The sequence below is a fragment of the Mytilus edulis genome, chromosome 12 (genome assembly GCF_963676685.1).
Source record: "Mytilus edulis chromosome 12, xbMytEdul2.2, whole genome shotgun sequence".
NCBI lineage: Eukaryota > Metazoa > Mollusca > Bivalvia > Mytilida > Mytilidae > Mytilus > Mytilus edulis.
Window position 1 is genome coordinate 2,830,401 of NC_092355.1, and position 24,598 is coordinate 2,854,998.

The 24,598-nt window shown below is 34.0% G+C and overlaps 1 protein-coding gene across 1 annotated transcript; it reads left to right on the forward strand.

Moving 5' to 3' along the window:
• The first annotated feature begins 210 nt into the window (after window positions 1-210).
• LOC139499451 (uncharacterized) lies at window positions 211-20,377 on the forward strand. Its single transcript, XM_071288130.1, has 3 exons — window positions 211-294; window positions 12,664-13,001; window positions 18,088-20,377. The coding sequence occupies exons 2-3, from the start codon at window positions 12,671-12,673 to the stop codon at window positions 20,061-20,063; spliced, it is 2,307 nt and encodes a 768-aa protein (XP_071144231.1). The 5' UTR covers window positions 211-294; window positions 12,664-12,670; the 3' UTR covers window positions 20,064-20,377.
• Window positions 20,378-24,598: the final 4,221 nt, after the last annotated feature.

Sequence of the window (24,598 nt, forward strand, 5' to 3'; positions counted from 1 at the left end):
TACCATCCTAAGAACATCTCAAAATATAACAACACATAAATGTAATTCCTATTTATTTTCATTTTATTTCCTTACTGTACAGTTGAATTAGTGTTAAACACTTATGATAATTATCTTTTTATATTTTTGTTAAATTATGAGCTAATGAAAATTTCTCCAGGACTAGAATTGTAAATTTCCCACGGGAAGTATTTCTTCTTTCTCTTTCATTTTCATAGAATTACAGCTCAATATCATAGAGGTGGTGTGGTGGGTAGAGGTTAAGACTGTTCATTTATCTCCATTGCAGAAAAGGTAAGATTGATGTCATTGTAGTAAATGTATCTTCATTGCAGAAAATGGTAGGCTTATCTCATCGCCATAGATGTATCTTCATTGCAAATGTGTTCTCATTTAAGGAAGTACAATGTGTATCTCATTGGTGTACATCTATCTCAGTTGACGAAAAGGTAAGAATTATGTCAATGCAGTAAATGTTATCAGAAATCAAAAACAGATTTCCAATACCACTTTATTTGCTAATTTATCACGTTAAAGCTTACTGTCATTAGATATAGGAAGATGTGGTGTGAGTGCCAATGAGACAACTCTCCATCCAAATAACAATTTAAAAAAAGTAAACCATTATAGGTCAATGTACGGCCTTCAACACGGAGCCTTGGCTCACCCGAACAACAAGCTATAAAGGGCCCCAAAATTACTAGTTACATGAATAAGATATTGATTCATACTGCAATCAGCTATTTTACTATACAGATAAAGCTATACGTATAAACTTTAGCTTTATACTTCAATGACCTCAACTAACATATAAGCCCCGCATACTTACCGGAACTACTGTGTTTCATCAACAAGTTTACGTCACAACCATGACAACGTGTAGTAACAATGGTCAAACTTACATGCATTTAAACTTGTTATGTATTCAAATTGGTTATTTATATACCATGTGTATCAATTGTTATTAATTAAGTTCATTTTTCCTTTCTAATTCCTCAAAATATCAATGCCTTACCCCCTCGACTACGCCCCAAAGGGAAATACCCCAAAATGGTAACCGAAGAAGGAAATTCCAAACATTGTTTTTAAACAATATTTGTTACACATTTTTATCATTATTATTATTTTTTTATTTCAGTATAAAACAATATACGTATAGTGTCTTGAAATATGAAATTTATTTGTATTCGGCACGAAACGCGAAAATGCTCTGTACAACCTCGCATTTCCCCCGTTTCTAAGCTCATACAAATAAATTTCATATTTCAAGACACTATACGTATATTGTCTAAATATTAGTCTAACTTCACCTGTCAACCACAAAAAAAGGTAACAATTGAAACGTGTACAACGTTGATTATCTGTAGATGTCTATCCTTTATTTGTGTATCATGTAAAACTCTGTCAAATATACCCCTTCTTAATTTTCAAGACATTTCGTGCTAGGTAAAAGTGCCAACGTAAATTAAGTCAGATTTCACTATATCTTGTGTCTGGTCAGCACCTGTTTTTTTTCTAATGTTGTGATTCCAGAGGAGGAGGATGTAGGTGGTGACTATTCTAAATTGTACTTATAACTCGTATATCACTTTGAATTATTATGAAGTATGTCAAAGGCTATTTACTGTTTGTTTAATAGGCAAACATATTACAAAATAGCCTTGTTTAATTTATCCTAGAGCTAATAGTGTTTGCTTTCTAAGTATAGTAACACAGCTATATTTTGTGCAACGTCAATTTCATCATGGAACACTTTTTCCATAATCATATGTTCATTTAGGGATGAACATAAGTTTGAAATTTGTGTGACAATTCTAATATTTATCAATTGATCAATTTAAGTTGTACTTTCAAAAACATATTAGGTCAATGCCGTAAAGATATCAACTTAAGTATATACCGCAAAACACTTGGGAAGGGCTCGGCAGTACATTCGGATAACAATACGAATCTACCGGAGGAAGATAGAGAGCATTCATAGGCAAATACAACATTTCCCCTTTGCTCTTTCTGGCTTATATTTCAATATCATGGATAGGACTTGTTACTCGTGATACTCGAAAATAATAGGCAAAGACGTCATGTCTCAGTGTAGTGACGTCACATGTTCTTGTCCATCCGATTTAATCTATTAATGAAAAGCACGTGACATTATTCTTACAACCAAACAACGAACCCAACGTTTTAAACGCGTAAAAGTAGTGTTACTTATTATTTAATTTTACTTCTTATTCTTGACAAAAAGCATAGAGTTGAGATAGATTGCTGATATTCCTGCCAATAAAGTCAGTAACAAAAACAAAAATGCCATTTTTCTATATCTAATTCACTTTTTTTCTATTGTTTAAGGTAAATGTATGTATAAAAGTAAAAATGGAGTGTGATTTCGAGGGATAATTCATAAAAATGGGTTTTCGTTAAGTCCATTGATATAAGTGTTTTGCACTGTTAATCAGAATTTCAATCTCTTTGTTTTAATGAAAACAATAAAAGATAGCATCGGAACAAGTGCTTTACAAATCGCCTACCAGGAAGTTTGTCTGTTTCAGCTTCCGTAAAACATTTTTAATAATATCTTTAAATGTTTTACATTTCTATTTTCGGGACCTTTTATGGCTTACTAACGCTGCTTTTTTTTTTTGAGAATTTTTGATTGCCATACGGTGATCTTAAATTAATATTTATTGCAGTTTTAAGTAATGGGTTGTGGCGGAGAGTTGTCTTATTGACAATTATACGGCATCATTTTTTATTGTTTCTAAAACTGTAAAACGCTACCTTTGTTAACTATTTACATTACTGGGTCGATGCCACTGCTTTTCGGGGGTATCACCAACCCAGTAGTCAGCACTTCAGTGTTGATATGAATATCAACTATATTGTCATTTTTATAAATTTCCTATTGACAAAACTTCAAATTATTAAAAAAATTAAGGATTTTCTTATCCCAGGTTTAGATTACCTAAGCCGTATTTGACACAACTTTTTGGAATTTTGTGTCCTCAATGCTCATTAACTTTGTACTTGTTTGACTTTATCACCATTTTAATCTGAGCGTCACTGATGAGTCTTATGTAGACAAATCGCGCGCCTGGCGTAATAAGTTATAATCCTGGAACCTTTGATAACTAATCCAATATAAATTATATATATCTTCATGCGTTTTGCCTAGATTAGTTAGGATTTTTGTTGTATGCGTATCTATCTTAAAAAAAAATAATTTGAAAACATCGCAAAATGATCAAAACAATATTTAAGACTTAATCTCTTATTTTTAGTTCCTGGCAGTTGAACTAGTATTTAACATGTTAAACAATTTAGCTAATTATCTTTTCATCTCTTTGTTAAATTATTAGCCAAATAAAATTTGACCAAAACTGTACGTTCATGTATCTCCTGTGAAGGTAATGCATGATTCATCTATTACAGTTATTATTGTCAGAAAACCATATATCATTTATAATTTTATTCACTTTTCTGTTACGGCAAAGAATTTTGGCAGCATTAGAATTATAAAATATGAATATTTTAGTCTAACACCAAAATGTACAATAAAAACCAATTAACATTGATCATCTTCAAATTTATGTCGTTTTTTTTTAGTTTTAATTGTTTATTATGTGAGGCTTTGTAAAATACACCCCTAAATAAACCCGACATTTGAGAGTAACAAGAAAATACAAAAGTTCCTTACTTAATTTAGTCAGGATATTAATCTGTTTGTTTGAATATATGCAATACAAGATATCATCTAAACAAGTGCTTTATGATTCTTTAACCAGGATTTTTTCCTTTCTGATTCAGCCTCCTTAAACAACTGCTGGTAGTAATTCATTCGATATTGAGGTAATAAGAAACATATGTTTAAAAAGGAATCCAAGGAAGTTTTTTCCCTTTAAAATGTTTTTTTCGGGGACATTATTGGTTAAACCCGGTATATGTTTGCTGATTTTAAACCTGTACCGTTTCCTGATTGTGTTAATGATCTATTGCATGTGGGATCCGGTAGAGAATTGTCTCATTACCTAATCATACGACATATTAGTATGTTTGTGAAAACTGTTAAAAACAGATTAGTTCAATATTATATTTATCTACAAGCGTTTTCTCTAGATTGATTTATTTGTCTGATGATAAGTAGTTTGCTGTTGTACATATAACAACAAAAACTAAAATAAAAATATGTCATCTTAGGAGCATAGAAAAAATCCTGGGATAAGAAAATCCTTAGTTTTTGAAAAATTCATAGTTTTGTAAACAGGAAATTTATGAAAATGACCATATAATTGATATTCATGTCAACACCGAAGTGTTGACTACTGGTCTGGTGATACCCTCGGGGACGAAACGTCCTCCAGCAGTGGCATCGACCCAGTGGTGTAAATTGTTATCAAATGTACCAGGATTATAAAAAATAAAAACACAAAAATACTGAACTCCGAGGAAAATTCAAAAAGGAAAGTCCAAAATCAAAAGGCAAAATCAATTTAGTACGCCAGACGCCCGTTTCGTCTACATAAGACTCATCGGTGACGCTCATATCAAAATATTTATAAAGCCAAACAAGTACAAAGTTGAAGAGCATTGATGATCCGAAATCCTTAAAAGTTGTGCCATATACAGCTAAGGTAATCTATGCCTGGAATAAGAAAATCTTTAGTTTTTCGAAAAATTCATTATATATTAAACACTTATGATAATTATCATTCTATCTCTTTGTTAATGAAAATTTCCCCACCTGTAAATTCCCTCAAGAAAGTTTTTCAGCTTTCGTTTTCATCTTTCTACAATCACATGTTTAAATTATAGAAGTGTTATTGTGGGTAGAGGTTCTGACTGTTGATATTTCTCAAATGAAGGAATGAACCATTACAAGCAGCGACGGTAGTTTATTAACTAAGATAAGGCCAGGATAATCAGCCACATCAGTTTAATAAATAGGATAATGCCAGGATAATTAGCCACAGCAGTTTGATTACTAGAATGTTGCCTGGATAATCTTCTACAGCAGTTTGATTACTAGAGTCATGCCAGGACAATCAGCCACAGCAGTGTGATTACTAGAATAAGGCCAGGATAATCAGCCACAACAGTTTGATTAATAGGAAAAAAACAAGGACAAATCACCAACAGCAGTTTAAATACTAGGATAATACCAGGACAATTTGCCACAGCAGTTTCATTATTAGGATAATGTCAGGACAATCACTCCAGACAGTTTAATTACTCAGATAATGCCAGGATAATCAGCCATATCAGTTGAATAACTAGGATAATGCCAGGATAATTAGCCACAGCAGTTTGATTACTAGAATAGTAACAGGACAATCAGTAACAGGAGGTTGACAACTTATATAATGAAAGGACAATCAGCGACGGCAGTTTAATAAATAAGATAATGCCAGGATAATCAGTCATAGCAGTTTGATTACTAGGATACTACTAGGACAATTAGTCACAACAGTTTGATAACTAGGAAAATTCCAGGACAAATAACCAAGAGCAGTTTAATTACTAGGATAAAACCAGAACAATTTGCCACGGCAGTTTAATTATTAGGATAATGTCAGGACAATCACTCTAGACAGTTTAATTACTACAATAATGCAAGGATAATCAGCCACCGCAGTGTAATATCTAAGATAATGCCAGGATAATCAGCCACAGCAGTTTAAAAACTGAGATAATTCCCGGATAATCAGCCACAGCAGCTTGATAACTAAAATAATGGAAGGACAATCAGCGACGGCAGTTTAATAATTACGATAATGCCAGGATGAGCAGCCACATCAGTTTTATAACTAGAATAGTAACAGGACCATCAGTAACAGGAGTTTGAAAACTTAGATAATGAAAGGACAATCAGCCTCGGCAGTTTAATAACTAAGATAATGCCAGGATAATCAGCCTCATCAGTTTATTAACTAGGATAATGCCAGGATAATTTAGCCATAGCAGTTTGATTACTAGAAAAAATATCAGGATAATCAGACACAGCCATTTGATTACTAGGATAATGCCAGAATAATCAACAACAGCCGTTTGCTTACTAGGATAATACCAGGACAATCAGTCACAGCAGTTTAATTACTAGTAGAATGCCAGGATTATCAACCATAGCAGTTTGATTACTAGGATAATGCCAGGATAATCACCATAGGCAGTTTGATAACTAGGATAATGCCAGGAGAATTATCCACAACAGTTTGATCACTATGATACTGCTTGGTCAATCACCCACAGCAATTGAATTACTAGGATAATGTCAGGACAATCAGTAACAGGAGTTTGAAAAGTTATTTAAGGAAAGGACAATCGGCGACGGCAGTTTAATAACTTTACATGGCCATAAAAGTGCGAGGTTTGGCATGCCACAAAACCAGGTTCAACCCACCATTTTTTCCTTTAAAAATGCCCTGTACCAAGTCAGGAATATGGTCATTGTTATATTATAGTTCGTTTCTGTGTGTATTACATTATAACGTTGTGTCGTTTGTTTTCTCTTATTTTTGAGTGTAAATTCACATTGCGATAAGACGTGTCACGGTACTTGTCTATCCCAAATTCATGTATTTGGTTTTGATGTTATATATATATGTTATATTTGTTATTCTCGTGGGATTTTGTCTATATGTGTTACATTTTAGTGTTATGTCGTTGTTCTCCTCTTATATTTAATGCGTTTCCCTCGGTTTTAGTTTGTTATCCCGATTTTGTTTTTTGTCCATGGATTTATGAGTTTTGAACAGCGGTATACTACTGTTGCCTTTATTTAGATAATGCCAGGATAATCAGCCACATAAGTTTAATAACTAGGATAATGCCAGGACAATCAACCACAAATGTTTGATTACTAGTATAATGCCAGAATAATCAATCACAGCCGTTTGATTACTAGGGTAATGCCAGGACAATCAACCACAACTGTTTGATTACTAGTATAATGCCAGAATAATCAACCACAGCCGTTTGATTCTTAGGATAATGCCAGGATCATCAGCCACAGCATTGTGATTACTAGAATAATAACAGGACAATCAGCGACGGCAGTTTAATAACTAGGATAATGCCAGGACAATCAACCACAACTGTTTGATTACTATTATAATACCAGGATAATCAGTCACATCAGTTTAATAAATAGGATAATGCCAGAATAATTAGAGACAGCAGTTTTATTATTAGAATATTGCCTGGATAATCTTCTAGTACAGTTTGATTACTAGAGTCATGCCAGTACAATTAGCGACAGCAGGTTGATTACTAGAGTCATGCCAGGACAATCAGCTACAGCAGTGTGATTACTACGAGAAAGCCAGGATAATCAGCCACAACAGTTTGATTACTAGGAAAATTCCAGGACAAATCACCAAGAGCAGTTTAATTACTAGGATAAAACCAGAATAATTTGCCACAGCAGTTTAATTATTAGAATAATGTCAGGACAATCACTCTAGACAGTTCAATTACTAAAATAATGCAAGGATAATCAGCCACCGCAATGTAATATCTAAGATAATGACAGGATAATCTGCCACATCAGTTTAATAAATAGGATAATGCCAGGATAATTAGCCACAGCAGTTTGATTACTAGAATATTGCCTGGATAATTTTGTACAGCAGTTTTATTACTAGAGTCATGCCAGAACAATCAGCCACAGCAGTTTGATTACTAGAATAAGGCCAGGATAATCAGCCACAACAGTTTTATTACTAGGAGAATTCCAGGACAAATCTACAGCAGTTTAATTACTAGGATAATACCAGGACAATTTGCTACAGCAGTTTCATTATTTGGATAATGTCAGGACAATCACTCTAGACAGTTTAATTACTAAGATAATGCCAGGATAATCAGCCACCGCAGTATAATAACTAAGATAAAGCCAGGATAATCAGCCACAGCAGTTAGATTACCAAAAAAATACCAGGACAATCAGCCACAGCATTTCAATAACTAAGATAATGCCAGGATAATCAGCCATATCAGTTTAATAACTAGGATAATGGCAGGATAATCAGCCACAGCAGTCTGATTACTAGAATAATAACAGGACAATCAGTAACAGGAGTTTGAAAACTTAGATAATGAAAGGACAATCAGCGACGGCAGTTTAATAACTAGGATAATGCCAGGATAATCAGCCACAGCAGTCTGATTACTAGAATAGTAACAGGAAAATCAGTAACAGGAGTTTGAAAACTTAAATAATGAAAGAACAATCAGCTATGTCAGTTTGATAACTAAGATAAAGCCAGGATAATCAGCCACATCAGTTTAATAACTAGGATAATGCCTGGACAATCAGTCATATCAGTTTGATTACTAGAATAAGGCCAGGATAATCAGCCACAACAGTTTGATTACTAGGAAAAATCCAGGACAAATCACCAAGAGCAGTTTAATTACTAGGATAAAAATCAGAACAATTTGCCACAGCAGTTTAATTATTAGGATAATGTCAGGACAATCACTCTAGACAGTTTAAATACTAAAATAATGCAAGGATAATCAGCCACCGCAGTGTAATATCTAAGATAATGCCAGGATAATCAGCCACAGCAGTTTAATAACTGAGATAATGCCCGGATAATCAGCCACAGCAGCTTGAAAACTAAGAAAAGGAAAGGACAATCAGCGACGTCAGTTTAATAATTACGATAATGCCAGGATGAGCAGCCACGTCATTTTAATAACTAAAATAGTAACAGGTCAATCAGTAACAGGAGTTTGAAAACTTATATAATGAAAGGACAATCAGCGACGGCAGTTTAATAACTCAGATAATGCCAGGATAATAAGCCACATCAGTTTATTTACTAGAATAATGCCAGGATAATCAGACACAGCCGTTTGATTACTAGGATAATGCCAGAATAATCAACAACAGCCATTTGATTACTAGGATAATATCAGGACAATCAGCCACAGCAGTTTGATTACTAGTAGAATGCCAGGATTATCGACCATAGCAGTTTGATTACTAGGATAATGCTAGGATAATCACCCTAGGCAGTTTGATTACTAGGATAATGCCAGGAGAATAAGCCACAACAGTTTGATTACTAGGATACTGCTTGGTCAATCACCCACAGCAATTGATTCACTAGGATAATGTCAAGACAATCAGTAACAGGAGTTTGAAAAATTATACAATGAAAGGACAATCATCGACGGCTGTTCAATAACTAAGAGAATGCCAGGATAATCAGCCACATTAGTTTAATAACTAGGATAATGCCAGGATAATTAGCCACAGCAGTTCGACTACTAGAATATTGCCTGGATAATCTTCTACAGCAGTTTGATTACTAGAGTCATGCCAGGACAATCAGTCACATCAGTTTGATTACTAGAATATTGCCAAGATAATCTTCTACAGCAGTTTGATTACTAGAGTCATGCCAGGACAATAAGCCACAGCGGTGTGATTACTTGAATAATGCCAGGACAATCAGCCACAGCAGTTTGATTACTAGAAAATTGCCAAGATAATTTTCTACAGCAGTTTGATTACTAGAGTCTTGCCAGGACAATAAGCCACAGCGGTGTGAATACTTGAATAATGCCAGGACAATCAGCCAAGGCAGTTTTAATACTAGAATATTGCCTGGATAATCTTTTACAGCAAGTTGATTACTAGAGTCATGCTAGAACAATGAGCCACAGCGATGTGATTACTTGAATAATGTCAGGACAATCAGCCACAGCAGTTTGATTACTAGAATATTGCCAAAATAATCAGCTACAGCAGTTTGATTACTAGAATATTGCCAGGACAAACGTTTGTTAAGGCTGGTATCCCTACGACTTTTCACAATGTGTCGGTTTTAGTTTGTAGCCCTGATTTGCTTTCTCTCAATCGATTTATGACGTTTGAACAGCGGCTTACTTCTTTTGCCTCTGTCTTTCAGAGAATATTTTTTGAGAAGTCTAGTCTAAAGATTGTCTGTTCAGTGGTTCCTTCTTGGCCCTATGAAATTTAAACCATAACGTCATGAAATAGCCCAAAACCATTGTTCCAAATGCAGACATAAATTACAAAAACGGTATGTCGTCAAATATATTCTGTTTGTTGGCACTCATAACCCGTACAATCCTAACATATTCAAAGTCATAAAAGAAAATTTGCCGTTTACAAAAAACGAAACTAATTAAAAAGGCTTTTCCTACAGAAAAAAATCCTGAAAAGTAAAAGACAGCCCTTAAATCTTCAAAAAGGTTTTAACAAAGGCTAAATTCTTTGATCTAAATGGAATACAATACAATGTTTCAAAATGTAATGACCCAAGATGTGGTCTTTCTGCATTTATGGAAACCGGGCCGCAAATAACATTTAAAAACGTCCAAACCATTGTTCCAAATGCAGACATAAATTGCAAAAACGGTACACCTAATTAACTGTATTGTATGCAGTACGTGCAAAGAAAGTAAAAAAAAAAAAAAAATAAAGAACTCCGAGAAAAATTCAAAAAGGAAAGTCCCAAATCAAATGACAAAATCAAAAGTTCAAACACATCAAACGAACGGATAACAACTGTCATATTCCTGACTTGGTACAGGCATTTTCTAATGTAGAAAATGGTGGATTGAACCTGGTTTTATATAGCTAGCTAAACCTCTCACTTGTATGACAGTCGCATCAAATTCCATTCCATTATCAACGATGCATAAACAAAACAAACAAACTCAAAGAGTTAAAATGTCAAAAATAGGAGTATAGCAGTCAATCTTGTGTTTTCATCTTAATCACTGTAAAAACAACAAATGTAACGTAGAAGCACAAAAAGGCATACATCAAATTTAACATACTCATTTTGCTTATCTTATACGACTTTATTCATCTATATAAAGTCTACCCGTAAAGGATGGAAGGTTTTTAGTACTGGTGTAAAATTGCGCGTTTGAAATTCGCACAGGTAGACATAAAATAATTTTGTCGTTCAAAGTATGACGGCATACATAAATGCAGAGTCAAGTAAAGTAGATATAACAAAAAAAAACAGACTTAACAGTAATAATAATAAATAAAATAATGGTGTGGTTCAAAGTATGACGGGATACATAAGTACAGTTTCACGTCAAATGTATATCATAAAAAAACAGACTTAACAGAAAAAGTAGTATTATTGAATAACATAGTTTTGTCATTCAAAGTATGTCAAGATCCATAAATAAAAGTAATATTAATAAATGAAATAATTTTGCCGTTCAAAGTATGATGTTTTACATAAGCATAGATTCACGTCAAATGAATATCTCAAAAACTGACTTAACAGTAAAAGTAATACTAATAAAGACAAATAAAAGAATACTATAACACGTTATTAAGATGATAACCAACATCAGTACGCAAAATCTATACTTCAAGAACATCTTGTATTATTTGTGAAGTTGATACGGAATATTTATCAACAAGTTATTAGTATCTTCCGATGACCTTTTTTTAGAAAAAGGACGAGACGTTCTTTGACATACCCCTGGTTCATCAACTTTCTGCTCAGACACCGGTAGCGTTTTACAAAGTCTGAATAGGAGCTGCAAGCTCTTGAATACCGAATAAAACTTGTTCATTCAATAAATGAATGTTTCTATATATTTTTGACTGAAATAAGAAAAAATATTTGTCAACTTCCGTTTTAAAAAATGTTATGTCCAGTCTCACTTGAAAGATACAGTTACACAGATTCTAAATTTTATGGTTTTTACATGTTCTATATACTTTCAGCTAAGTGAAATTCACATCCGGTATCAAATGATTGGTTTATATATGTACAATTAAAACATTGTTACTTTCTTAATAAAAAAAATAGTGCAAAATAGCTACTTCCGGTTTACTCAAGGTCACTGCCTGCTGATATCTTGCTTATCATGCACCAAGTTGGAGCAATAATCAATTAACCTTATATTGAATAAATGTAGGTCTAATAACACTCATAAGATGTCATTGAATTGTTGCAAACAAAATGTTTCATATCTTTATTACAAGAAGGCAAATATTTTTCGCTAGTTTTTTTATAAATATCATTAAAAATGACAGAAAAAAATACAATTTGTAATTTGATCTTTACCTTTGACCTTGACCTGATATTTTTCTTTGGTCTAAGAACTTCAAAAACTAATTTTGAAGATGGACATATCGATATTGGTTGCGTGGAGTTAAATCGTTATTTTGGATTTTTCCTTTTTATAAGGGACTTTCCGTTTTGAATTTCTTTGGGGATTAGAATTTTGTTGTTTATTTTTAAGAATGAAATATTAAATACAGTATCAAATTCTTTAGCGGCAACGTGTAGCCGCGTGTACACAGCTAACATCACAACCAAAAGTATTAAACATTTAATAAATTTTCGTTGACATCTAAAAAAAATATTCTGGCGGACTGGTGAAAGATGTAACACTATACCTCTATCATTGATCTCAGTTGTGCAATGGGAAGATCTGAATAAAAAGTTTTTGGGTTACGGGTTTTCAACTGATTGTCACTATGTTGAACGCAATACAGTGTACACGCTGAGGTCACCATCACCATATAAAGTTAAGGCCGATAGACTAACGGCTTTAGGTAATGCATTAACAGGGTTGTTAAACTTCGGAAAAATTGATCTTTAAAAATCATTTTGGTTTATAATTAAAATCTTTAATAATTTCTACTTTTAGATTCGTCATGGACACAAATCATAGTAACAAGGAAAATGAAAACAAAGAGCATATGTATAGTATGAGAAAAATTACATACTGGAGGAAATATGGAGTTAAACGTTTTCCTTACCGTGGGAAACGGAAATACACGCCATTGGTTTACCAGTCTGATGATGGAGGAATCGTAATCTCAAACGATGTTTTCGGATTGACAATCAGACAGTTTGAACGAATGTATAAAGATTGTTTAAATAGAAGAAAAGCACACGAAAGCTGGATAATGAATCTAAGATATCCCGACAAAGCTTCAAATGAATATCTGGAATACTTAGAAAATTGTACAGACTGCAATAAAGGTAATTTTTTTTTTAATTTCTGTCACAAAATAGAGTTGGTTTTTTTATGTAGAACAAATAAAGCAATAACCTTGAAAAACATGTGTTAATCTAGAACCATAAGTCATAGACACACAGAGTCAGGACCATATAATTCAGGCGTTGTCTTTTGTCTTTGTATATCATCATATTTATTTATTGTTTGTTTGTTTATTTTTCTATACAAACAATCGATTGTTTCGCTTAATATTATTACGACAAAGCCATCAAACGCTTGCTTTTTGTAATATTTTCTGTTCATTTGATGAGTCATACTGCGGTGTATAGCTACAAAACATCAACCCCAATTAATCAATGGTGGATAGTTGTCTCATTTATAAGTATACAACATCTTTTTTTAATTTGACAACGCCATGACCTGTTTTTTCTTTTTTCTGTTTTTTTTTTGTATAGATTGGACTGTTGGTTTTCTTGTTTGAATGGTTTAACCCTTATATGTGCTGGGGTCCTTTACAGGTTCCTGCTCGATGTAAGCCAAGGCTCCGTGTTGAAGACCGTACTTTGAACTATGATAGTTTACTTTTACAAATTGTGACTTGAATTAAGAGTTATCTTATTGGCACTTATGCCACATCTTCTTATATCTATCATGTCCAAATTAAAAAACTCATCTAGAAAACTAATCTGAAAAACAATTTTAACTTGGAAGGAAACTCAAAACGAGATTTTCGTCTATATAATACCTCTCCTTGGTAGTATTTGGATCAAAACAGTTGCTCCACATTATACATTATACTGCTTTAAACATGTTTATTGAATGATGCAAATAGTAGTACATATTTTTGTGTAGAATAGCTTCCATTTCAAATAACACTCACATTGTATCACAGTGATTTTTTCTCTAAACTACCGAATGACATTTCTTCATCTTCATGTTAAGTAATAGGCCGATGATTCACCAAGGTCGAAAATTCTAACAATAAAGTTTTGTTCGATTGGATGTAAGATGCTATTTTTGCCATTATGTAACGTATCTCGGGGTATGTTCCTATATATATATTACGAACGTCATTATACGATTTAATTATGGAGAAGTATATCTGTGTAACGTTTTTCGTTTATTACATGCATCACTGGGTTTAATCATCATGGTGTAATCAGATTAATTCATCTCATTAAACGTTATCAAGTAATTCCTTACAATCTATTTTTATCGCTTTCAATCAGATTGTACTTGTTAAATGTCAAATCAATCATGTTAATCAGCTGGTGCCCCGTTACGATGTTGATGCAGGTGTCTCAGTTGACCTCAGTTTCGATTGACCTTAGCTCCGGGCTCCGGGCTCCGGGCTCCGGGCTCCGGGCTCCTGCAATATAGCTCCTGTAGAATATTTCTTTGTTCAGAGTCATTTAACCATATTGTAATCAGGTTACTAGAGTAGTATAAAAGAGAGAAATAGATAGTGAGAAGGGAGACGAGATACGATATACGAGGAGAGACGATTTTGTGTACGAGAGGTGCATATGTAGGAGATTTAGGATTATGTCACCGTATTGTTGAGCCTGCAGTTAAGATGTTGTAAACTTGTATTACTGTTACATGTACTTTGGATTTTGAGTAATACAGTATTGAACTTTTAATCGACTTTGTGTTTATGTTAACTTGCAAGACTTCGTTCAGACTACACCAGGATCCATTTATTTATTTATGTGACCAGGATTCCCTTAATCACGCTACCAGAGATTTTTAGGGTTACCCTGTTTAAGAGTTTACTTGGCATTTGTCGTCCGTGGACGTGTGAAACGTAGACACCAAACAACAAAGCACAAACACAAGAATACACACTTTAGTTTAAGTCCCCATACTTAAACAAGCTTTTTCGTCACATTGGTGGCAGCGGTGGGATTTACTGTGTGTGACTTCAACGAACTTGCTAGACATTATACAATGGAAACACCAAGAAGAACAACAAGGACATCAACTCAGGCTCCAACGCTCTCTCAGGTAAGGCAGAATTGCTTTAGAAATCAAGTTTCCCCAGCAGATTCTGGGTTAGGTAATTCGCCTGCCACTGGACGTACTCTTAATGATATTCATACGGAGACTATGCCAGAGGTCCGGTATCGCCGGAACATCGGGCACTGTTACCCAAGAAAAAATCATTATAGAGTTATCCAGGAGATGAGCAATACAGAAAAAGACGGAGGAAATGGTTGGAAGAAATTTTGGCAAATATGGGTTATTTTGCTTACACTCAGTAGCGGCCTCGTCGCATCAGCATGGATTTATTTTCCTAACAACCGGGTTGTACAGAAGTCTCAGAAATACGTTATGACTGGACTTATAGTTATAATAGGACTATTAATTTGTACAATTGTTCTAAAATTAATATGGAATTTCGTTCTTAATGGTCAGGAAACAGACAACGCTCCACAAACATGGTCCGAGAAGAGACGAAGACCTGATGACATTCGTAGAAAGTATATTTATAGGACTCCAGCTCACACCATAATGGATGAAAGCGATACGCCCTATGACTCAGATGAAGTGCCCTCTTACTCCTGTCCTAGTCCTAATAGCCCTTTTAACGGGCAAAGGAACACGGAAATGGAGTTATCCGGGCACGAATCGGAAAACATGGACACATCGACAAAACAAATCCAATCGCCAGATTTTCATAATCGGGCAAATGAATTAACTACGGATATGCCGAAAACTAGGTGTTTTCGTGTGAGAAATATTCGACCAGCAAACGAATACCCTGTCCGTAGAACGTTTTCCGGAGTTAGCGATGACGTTTGGAATGAATTCATCCAATACTTTGAGAATGTATCCGAGCTAAATGTTTGGAATAATGAAAAGGCTCGTAGGGTACTACTTGGTACTTTAAGAGGACAAGCTGAGACCTTTGCATACGGGATGCCATTAATTATTCAAAGAGATTTTGAACACCTGAAACGGAAGATGGAAGAGAGATTTGGACATACGGCGATGAAAGAAAGGTATGTGACAGAGGCGACACTGAGAAAAAGAAAACCGGAAGAATCTTTGAGAGATTTCGGTCAGGCCATAGAGGATTTGTACCGTAGAGCGCATCCGGGCAATCCTGAGATTGTAGAGGAGAACTCTATTAAAGCGTTCCTTGACAAGTGCGGACAATCAGAGGATTTTCGTCTTGCTGTCAAGCGAACCAGACCTAATACCCTGCAGGAGGCGGTAAATAATTCAATGCAGGAAGAATGCTTAAGAATTGGAGAGAAGGATCTCGTTAGCAAGAATTTCAAACCAGTTCAGCGGCCGATATTTGAAGTTGAAGACTGGGATAGTGATGAAGATATAACTACAGAAGCAGAAGGAACACGAAGAGACAATGTCGACAGAAATAATGTTCCTGATAATTACCCACGGAATAACGGTATAGAGTCCCGAGTGCGATTCTATAACCGTGATAGATGGCGTGGAAGAGGCAGATCCCCGATGTTTAAAAATCGTCCACCAGAATTTCCGGAACCGAGAAGGGGACCGTAGAGATTCTCGAGAGACAGATTTACGCAAAGGAGATCGACACCAGAGGCCAGGTGTCGGTCACCCGGGCATGGACGGCCTAATGAAAAGAAAAAAACAACACAATGAAACGACGGAAGATGATAGTGAATAAACCAAGTGACTTTATGAACAATTGTTTATTTATTGTGTAAACTATCATGTTGTTTTGTACAGAAGTTTTCTGTGACTGTTTATAGTCGAAATTTAAACTTGATTTGGTGCACGAGACCCTAAACATATTGTTATGGTGTCACGGAGCCCTTTAAAAGTACAAGTTGGTGCACGAGATCCTAAACATATTGTTATGGTGTCACGGAGCCCTTTAAAAAAATGATTAACTACATTTTTTTTTATTCTGTAGTTATAAAGGTTTTTAATCTAAAAAAAAAAAAAGAAATTGTAGACTTAAATAAATCATTGTCAGCCCTTGTTAGCAAATATATATATTTTTTTATATTTCGTGTTTTGATAGGTGCTTATGTTTTTATTTATATAGACTTTAATTTTATTCGCAAAAATTATTTTAAAGTCGTAATGAAAATTTGGAACCTGTGACCCTACTATTTGCTTGGTGTCAATCGGAACAAATTTTATTTTGTCTTTTAGTTACTCTTGGATCTCAAGTTTTTTTTTTTGTGTTCCAGGAATAGTTAGGATATCACTATAGGATGAGTAATTTTTATAGTTTTATTAATTTTGTTATGGTGCAAAAACTGAACAGTGGAAGTTCAGGGCTAAGAGGGGGGCTGTGTAACGTTTTTCGTTTATTACATGCATCACTGGGTTTAATCATCATGGTGTAATCAGATTAATTATTCTCATTAAACGTTATCAAGTAATTCCTTACAATCTATTTTTATCGCTTTCAATCAGATTGTACTTGTTAAATGTCAAATCAATCATGTTAATCAGCTGGTGCCCCGTTACGATGTTGATGCAGGTGTCTCAGTTGACCTCAGTTTCGATTGACCTTAGCTCCGGGCTCCGGGCTCCGGGCTCCGGGCTCCGGGCTCCGGGCTCCTGCAATATAGCTCCTGTAGAATATTTCTTTGTTCAGAGTCATTTAACCATATTGTAATCAGGTTACTAGAGTAGTATAAAAGAGAGAAATAGATAGTGAGAAGGGAGACGAGATACGATATACGAGGAGAGACGATTTTGTGTACGAGAGGTGCATATGTAGGAGATTTAGGATTATGTCACCGTATTGTTGAGCCTGCAGTTAAGATGTTGTAAACTTGTATTACTGTTACATGTACTTTGGATTTTGAGTAATACAGTATTGAACTTTTAATCGACTTTGTGTTTATGTTAACTTGCAAGACTTCGTTCAGACTACACCAGGATCCATTTATTTATTTATGTGACCAGGATTCCCTTAATCACGCTACCAGAGATTTTTAGGGTTACCCTATACTTGGCATTTGTCGTCCGCGGACGTGTGAAACGTAGACACCAAACAACAAAGCACAAACACAAGAATACACACTTTAGTTTAAGTCCCCATACTTAAACAAGCTTTTTCGTCACATCTATATATCTTTTTATTTTATTTTATAGAGTATCTGTCTTGGACTGAAAATGATTCTATAGAAAACCGCTTGGTTAACCACCTAATAAGAACAATAGGTACTGAAGTAGACATACGTAAAAGACAAATACTGTTTATCTTACATGATAAAATATTGAATGCAAATGATGAAAATTTAACACAAATTTATAGTGGGAGTTTAGCAGAAGGAATGGATTTACCAGGAAGTGACGAAGATATAATGGTTGTCGATGAAGTGGTAAACGTAACACAGATTGAAAGAAATATAAAACATCTGGTACAACGTACTGAAGTATTTATGGAGACAGATACTTATCATCCTGGATTTACTAGACTCAGATTGATAGCAGTAGGGAAAAGAGCAAATCAATTTGTATCTAATGAATGTATTGTAAATACACAAACAGGTCAATATTTATCAACGACCAACTTTATAAATCATATGAAGCAAAAAATCACGCTTTATGATTTTTCTACACACGGTCCCTGCTTATCAAATACAGATCAAACTGTAGATATTGCATTCTGCCTAAGAAGTAAATATTTGCCATACCATGCTATGCCATGGAAATTGCGTTATCGACGGCAATGGCCCCCCAATGCAATAATTGACAGGATAATAAATTACGGTTGTTTATTAGTACCTATAGGACCCAGGATTATGGCAAATTGTAATTTATTATGGAGAATATCTTTCTCAGTGGCAGAAAAACAACTTGTACATTCGTTTAATTTTACTCAAGTCTTGTGTTATGGTCTTCTTAAATTAACATTAAAGCGTATTGTAAACACAAACGACGTGGTCAAAGATTTGTTGTGTTCTTACTTTTTGAAGACGGCTTTATTCTGGGTCTCCGAGGAAGTTGATATTGACACATTTCAATTACCTAAATTGTTTATTTGTTTTTCCCTCTGCCTGAATAAGCTGATATCATGGGTAAACAACTGTTACTGTCCGAACTATTTCATACCTGAACACAACATGTTCTTAGGAAAGATCAATAAATATAACAATAACTCACTACTCAGTGTACTCAATAGTATAAAATATAGGGGAATCAGTGGATTGATGCAGAATTTATTTCATTCTAATCCCTGTAAAAACAGCTGTTACCCACGACATAGTGAAACCAGTGAACAATCAATACTAATGTTAGACTTCCTGATTTACAGAATTTACAGGTGGACGAATGTCCCGGGAATGATGTCAAATCTTACAAAAACATATAAATTACTAAAATATATTGAATCTTTACAAAATTCTCAATCGTCTTCATTTGTTATCGGTGTTTGTAAGTTTCATTATGCTACCATGAGTCAACAAGCTGCACAACTATTACCGACACTAAAACAAATTAATACAAATTATAACATACACACAAGTTATCATAGACATTTACATGACGGTTTACAGAGGGATGCTGTGACAGGTTGGTTGTTATACGCGTCGTTTTATTATGTAACAGAACAGTACAATGTAACACTCAGACTTACAGAATACATTCTATCAATGAATTTACTCGATATGGTGCATTTAGGTAAAAATTACTACAGTGAAGCAGATTTAAATAATTACAGACATCGTGTACATTCATCAATGTCATTGAATGCAAAGATGAAAACAGCTGTTGTAGATGAGGTAATGTACGTACGGCACTCATCATTAATACCAAAAGAACTAGAGCTGGAGGTAGAAGACCATTTCTTTGGAATACCACTTATTATAATGTCTCAATGTCTTAGATTTCTATGCTATCATCATATTGGTGATACTTTCAACAGACAACAGGCGTTGCGTCATTTACGTTCAACACATGTTGTGAACACTAGCGTAGTATCTAATACATTAACACTATTTGGAGTATGTTGTGAAATAGCCGGTGACAATGACGCAGCTTTTCATGGTTATGAACACGCTTTGAAATGTGATAATTGTATATGTAGTTCAGCAGAAAAAAGGAAGTCAAGACTTTTAAACATCTAAATCAAAGTTGTATCGCTGCAATGCAAATGTATTCTCAAACAATACTATGTTATCGAACTTGACTATGTAAGGGGTGTTAGTCTTTTTTTAATTCACATTATATCTAGATACAAATAATGTATTGATACAATGTCGAAGAAACCTGATACATCTGTGTATGTACGTATGTATGCTGAAAATAAATGATATATAAATAATGTAATCTCTTAAAAAAGGAATGAAGGCGAAAGAATTTGATGAATGGTTTATATTTACTTATTATGTTTGTTTAACATACCATACAACATATATATATAAATGACGAGATATATTTGGATACACCCGCAAAGTGGAATTGGATAAATATAAGTTGCATTAACTTGTTTCCCAATCCACTATACATAAATATATGTTTTAACTTATCAACGGAAATGAAACAGTGATAATAATCGAAAGTAGTACTCGCTAAGCATGTGACATATGTACATGTCCGTTTCTAGACGTTACAAAACACTTTACATCATTCAAGTTTTTTTTTTATATTAATAAGTTGCAAATATGATACAAATGTTATTTAAACATAATGATACATGCCGATTTATCCGTATTTAAGATGATTTGATACAAATGTTATTTAAACATAATGATACATGCCGATTTATCCGTATTTAGGATGATTTGATACAAATGTTATTTAAACATAATGATACATGGCGATTTATCCGTATTTAAGATGATTTGATACAAATGTTATTTAAACATAATGATACATGCCGATTTATCCGTATTTAGGATGATTTGATACAAATGTTATTTAAACATAATGATACATGCCGATTTATCCGTATTTAGGATGATTTGATACAAATGTTATTTAAACATAATGATACATGCCGATTTATCCGTATTTAAGATGATTTGATACAAATGTTATTTAAACATAATGATACATGCCGATTTATCCGTATTTAGGATGATTTGATACAAATGTTATTTAAACATAATGATACATGCCGAGTTATCCGTATTTAAGATGATTTGATACAAATGTTATTTAAACATAATGATATATGCCGATTTATCCGTATTTAAGATGATTTGCTTATATCATTTGATAGATGAAGGTATGCTTCAATTTCCGTTAATGTAAATATGTAACACTGTTCAGCAGTATGTTTTCATCTCTTTAATTTATCAAAAGCACTAAAAGATATCATCTGAAAAAAGAGCTTAACAATTTGTTAACCCGGATAGCTTGTTTTACTCTTTTGTTTCAGCTTCTTTAAATGATTGCTCGTACTTATTCATGCGATATTGACTTTGTAATAAACAAATGTTCATCCATAATTCAAGGACGTTTTTTTTCAACTTTTATTTTCGGGGCCTTTTATAACTAACACCCCATTCATACTTGTACGAAATTTAATCGACCTTTATTTGAATCGATCTCAAAAAGATTACTTCGCGTTTACATTTCATAATCTTATTTAATCCAGTGCGTTAACATCAATGTAAATATCACGGAAATTGATGAGACTGTCATCAAATTGAGAGGGTTAGCGTTATAAAACCAGGTTTAATCCACCATTTTCTTCATTTGAAAATGCTTGTACCAAGTCAGGAATATGACAGTTCTTGTTCATTCGTTTTTGATGCATTTTGTTATTTGATTTTGCCATGTGATTATGGACTTTCCGAATTGATTTTCCTCTAAGTTCAGTATTTTTGTGATTTTACTTTTTACACTACATCATAAAAAGAACCGGTCTGACCTTATTACCTTATATTTCGTAAACAAATAATCCTTAAAAAAAAAGAATATTAAAGAAAGTTTTGCAGTCGCACATACTGCAAAGTGATGTAGAAAATAGTTTGCTCATTTGGATTTCGTATGGATTTATAAATCATTATTTTGGTTCATACATCACAAGTTATTGAAAAAGAAAAAAAAGAACTACAAATGCGTTTGAAGATGGGGATTTGCAGCAAAGAAATATAACTTATCGATTTAGAGGATAATCCTTTAAACAGCAGAATCTATGTTTACTTTTCTTATTCCATGCATCGATTTGAAAAACGTGCATGTTTGCGGCCGAACATTCGCTGATTTTCTTTATATCTAAATATAACGTTCAGGTATTTCACATCCAATAGTTTATGGTAATATTCTTAACAAAACACAAACATGTCAGTATTCAACTCAAAAGCTTACAAAACCTTTAAACAGACTTATTAAGAAGTGATATAGTTACGATACTGTTGTCAGGTCATTAAAGATTGCATATTTTGACTTTAATATTGATTCACTTATAGAGTCTTTGCATTGAAACTAAACACATTTATTTAAAAAAAAAAAACAGTTATTGGCATGACACGGTTTATGTTCTTTTCATATATTTTATGATAGTAGTATAATAAACCCCTAACGAGAGGGATTCTGCCTGATATTCATATGATGAAGACATACTCTTTCAATCAGTTTAATTGAGGTCTGGAGCTGGCATGTTAGTTAACTGCTAGTAGTCTGTTGTTATTTATGTATTATTGTCATTTCATTTATTTTCTTTTGTTACATCTTTTGACATCGGACTCGGACTTCTCTTGAACTGAATTTTAATTTGCGTATTGTTATGCGTTTACTTTTCTACATTGGCTATAGGTATAGGGGGAGGGTTGAGATCTCATTAATATGTTTAACCCCGCCGCAATTTTGCGCCTGTCCCAAGTCAGGAGCCTCTGGCCTTTGTTCGTCTTATATAATTTTTAATTTTAGTTTCTTGTGTATAATTCGGAGTTTAGTATGACGACCATTATCACTGTACTAGAATACATATTTTTTAGGAGCCAGCTGAAGGACACGTACGGGAGCGGGAATTCTCGTTACATTGAAGACCCATTGATGGCATTCGGCTGGTGTCTGCTCTATGGTCGGGTTGTTGTCGCTTTGACACATTCCCCGTTTCCTTTCTCAATTTTATCTGAATAACGATCGATCTACTGGCATTGCATTGACTATAAATGCGAATATTAAAGTCTTACTTCAGCTTCACCTGTCTATATCACAACTAAACGTCAGTATTGGTATCATACGTGGTGTCCTTTCAATGCATATAGTGAGTCTTGTGTGGACGAGGCGCGTTTCTGGCGTTTTGACTGATGCCTTTTGTTAGCTATCATTCATGTATTTCTTTGTCTAATATGCTGTCTTATTTATTTGTATTGTAGTCCTGTAATATGTTGTTGTCACAAAACCAGGTTCAACCCACCATTTTTTTCTTTAAAAATGTCCTGTACCAAGTCAGGAATATGGCCATTGTTATATTATAGTTCGTTTCTGTGTGTGTTACATTTCAACGTTGTGTTTCCGTTGTGTCGTTTAGTTTTTTTTATATTTGAGTGTGAATTGACATTACTATAAGACGTGCCACGGTACTTTTCTATCCCAAATTCATGTATTTGGTTTTGATGTGATAATTGTTATTCTCATCGGATTTTGTCTAATGCTCAGTCCGTTTCTTTGTGTATTACATTTTGAAGGTGTGCCTCTTATATTGAATGCGTTTCCCTCAGTTTTAGTTTGTTGCCCCGATTTTGTTTTTTTGTTCATAGATTGACGAGTTTTGAACAGCGGTATACTACTGTTGCCTTTATTTAGTATGAAATAAAATAACTTAATTACTGAACTGCGATGAAAATTCAAAACAAGCCAGTATATGTGTATAAGGTTTAGAAATCAGCCACTGCGGTTTTATTAAAAGGATAAGACCAGGGACAAATAATGATGATCATGCAACTCAAGGCATATAGTTGGTAAGTTATCTCAATATGACGTACATGTTTTAACTCATATTTCACTTTGAATTAATATAACGGCCTTTTACTGTTTGTCTCATATGCTAACTAAGCAAATCGCATTATTGTTATTTATCCATTATTGGCTTGAACATGAACAAAATTTTATACAAAGTGTGTTACAAGAACACCTGTACATGTGTCATGTTTGTATCAAGTTAATTACGGTTGCGTTCAATATCGTAGGGGCTACAGATATTTTTGTCGACTGAATGAGTCGCTAGCCCAGCTTCTTTCAATATCTTAGCTAGGCTAGCTACACGTTCAATATTCATAAATCTACATAGCCCTATGTAGCCGCTACGATATTTAACGCAACCCAGGTACATTCAATAAGATATTAAGCATTCAATGGACTATTTCGTATGATTTTCTGGGAATAAATGTATAAAGTAAGAATTGAGTGGGATTTCGAAAGATGATTCATGAATATATGTTTCCGTTAAGTCTCTTGATTTGAGTGTTTTACACTGCTAATCAGGATTTGAATTGGTTTGTTTTAATAAAAACAATAAGTATAAATAAGAAGATGTGGTATGATTGCCCATGAGACAACTATCCACAAAAGACCAAAATGACACAGACATTAACAACTATAGGTCACCGTACGGCCTTCAACAATGAGCAAAGCCCATACCGCATAGTCAGCTATAAAAGGCCCCGATAAGACAATGTAAAATAATACAAACCAGAAAACTAACGGC

Excerpts from the sequence above, each read along its gene's own strand:
- LOC139499451 (XM_071288130.1), top strand. The coding sequence starts at position 12,671 with ATGGACACAAATCATAGTAACAAGGAAAATGAAAACAAAGAGCATATG. Across the intron at positions 13,002-18,087 it reads TTGTACAGACTGCAATAAAG|AGTATCTGTCTTGGACTGAA; the intron begins GTAATTTTTTTT and ends TTTATTTTATAG.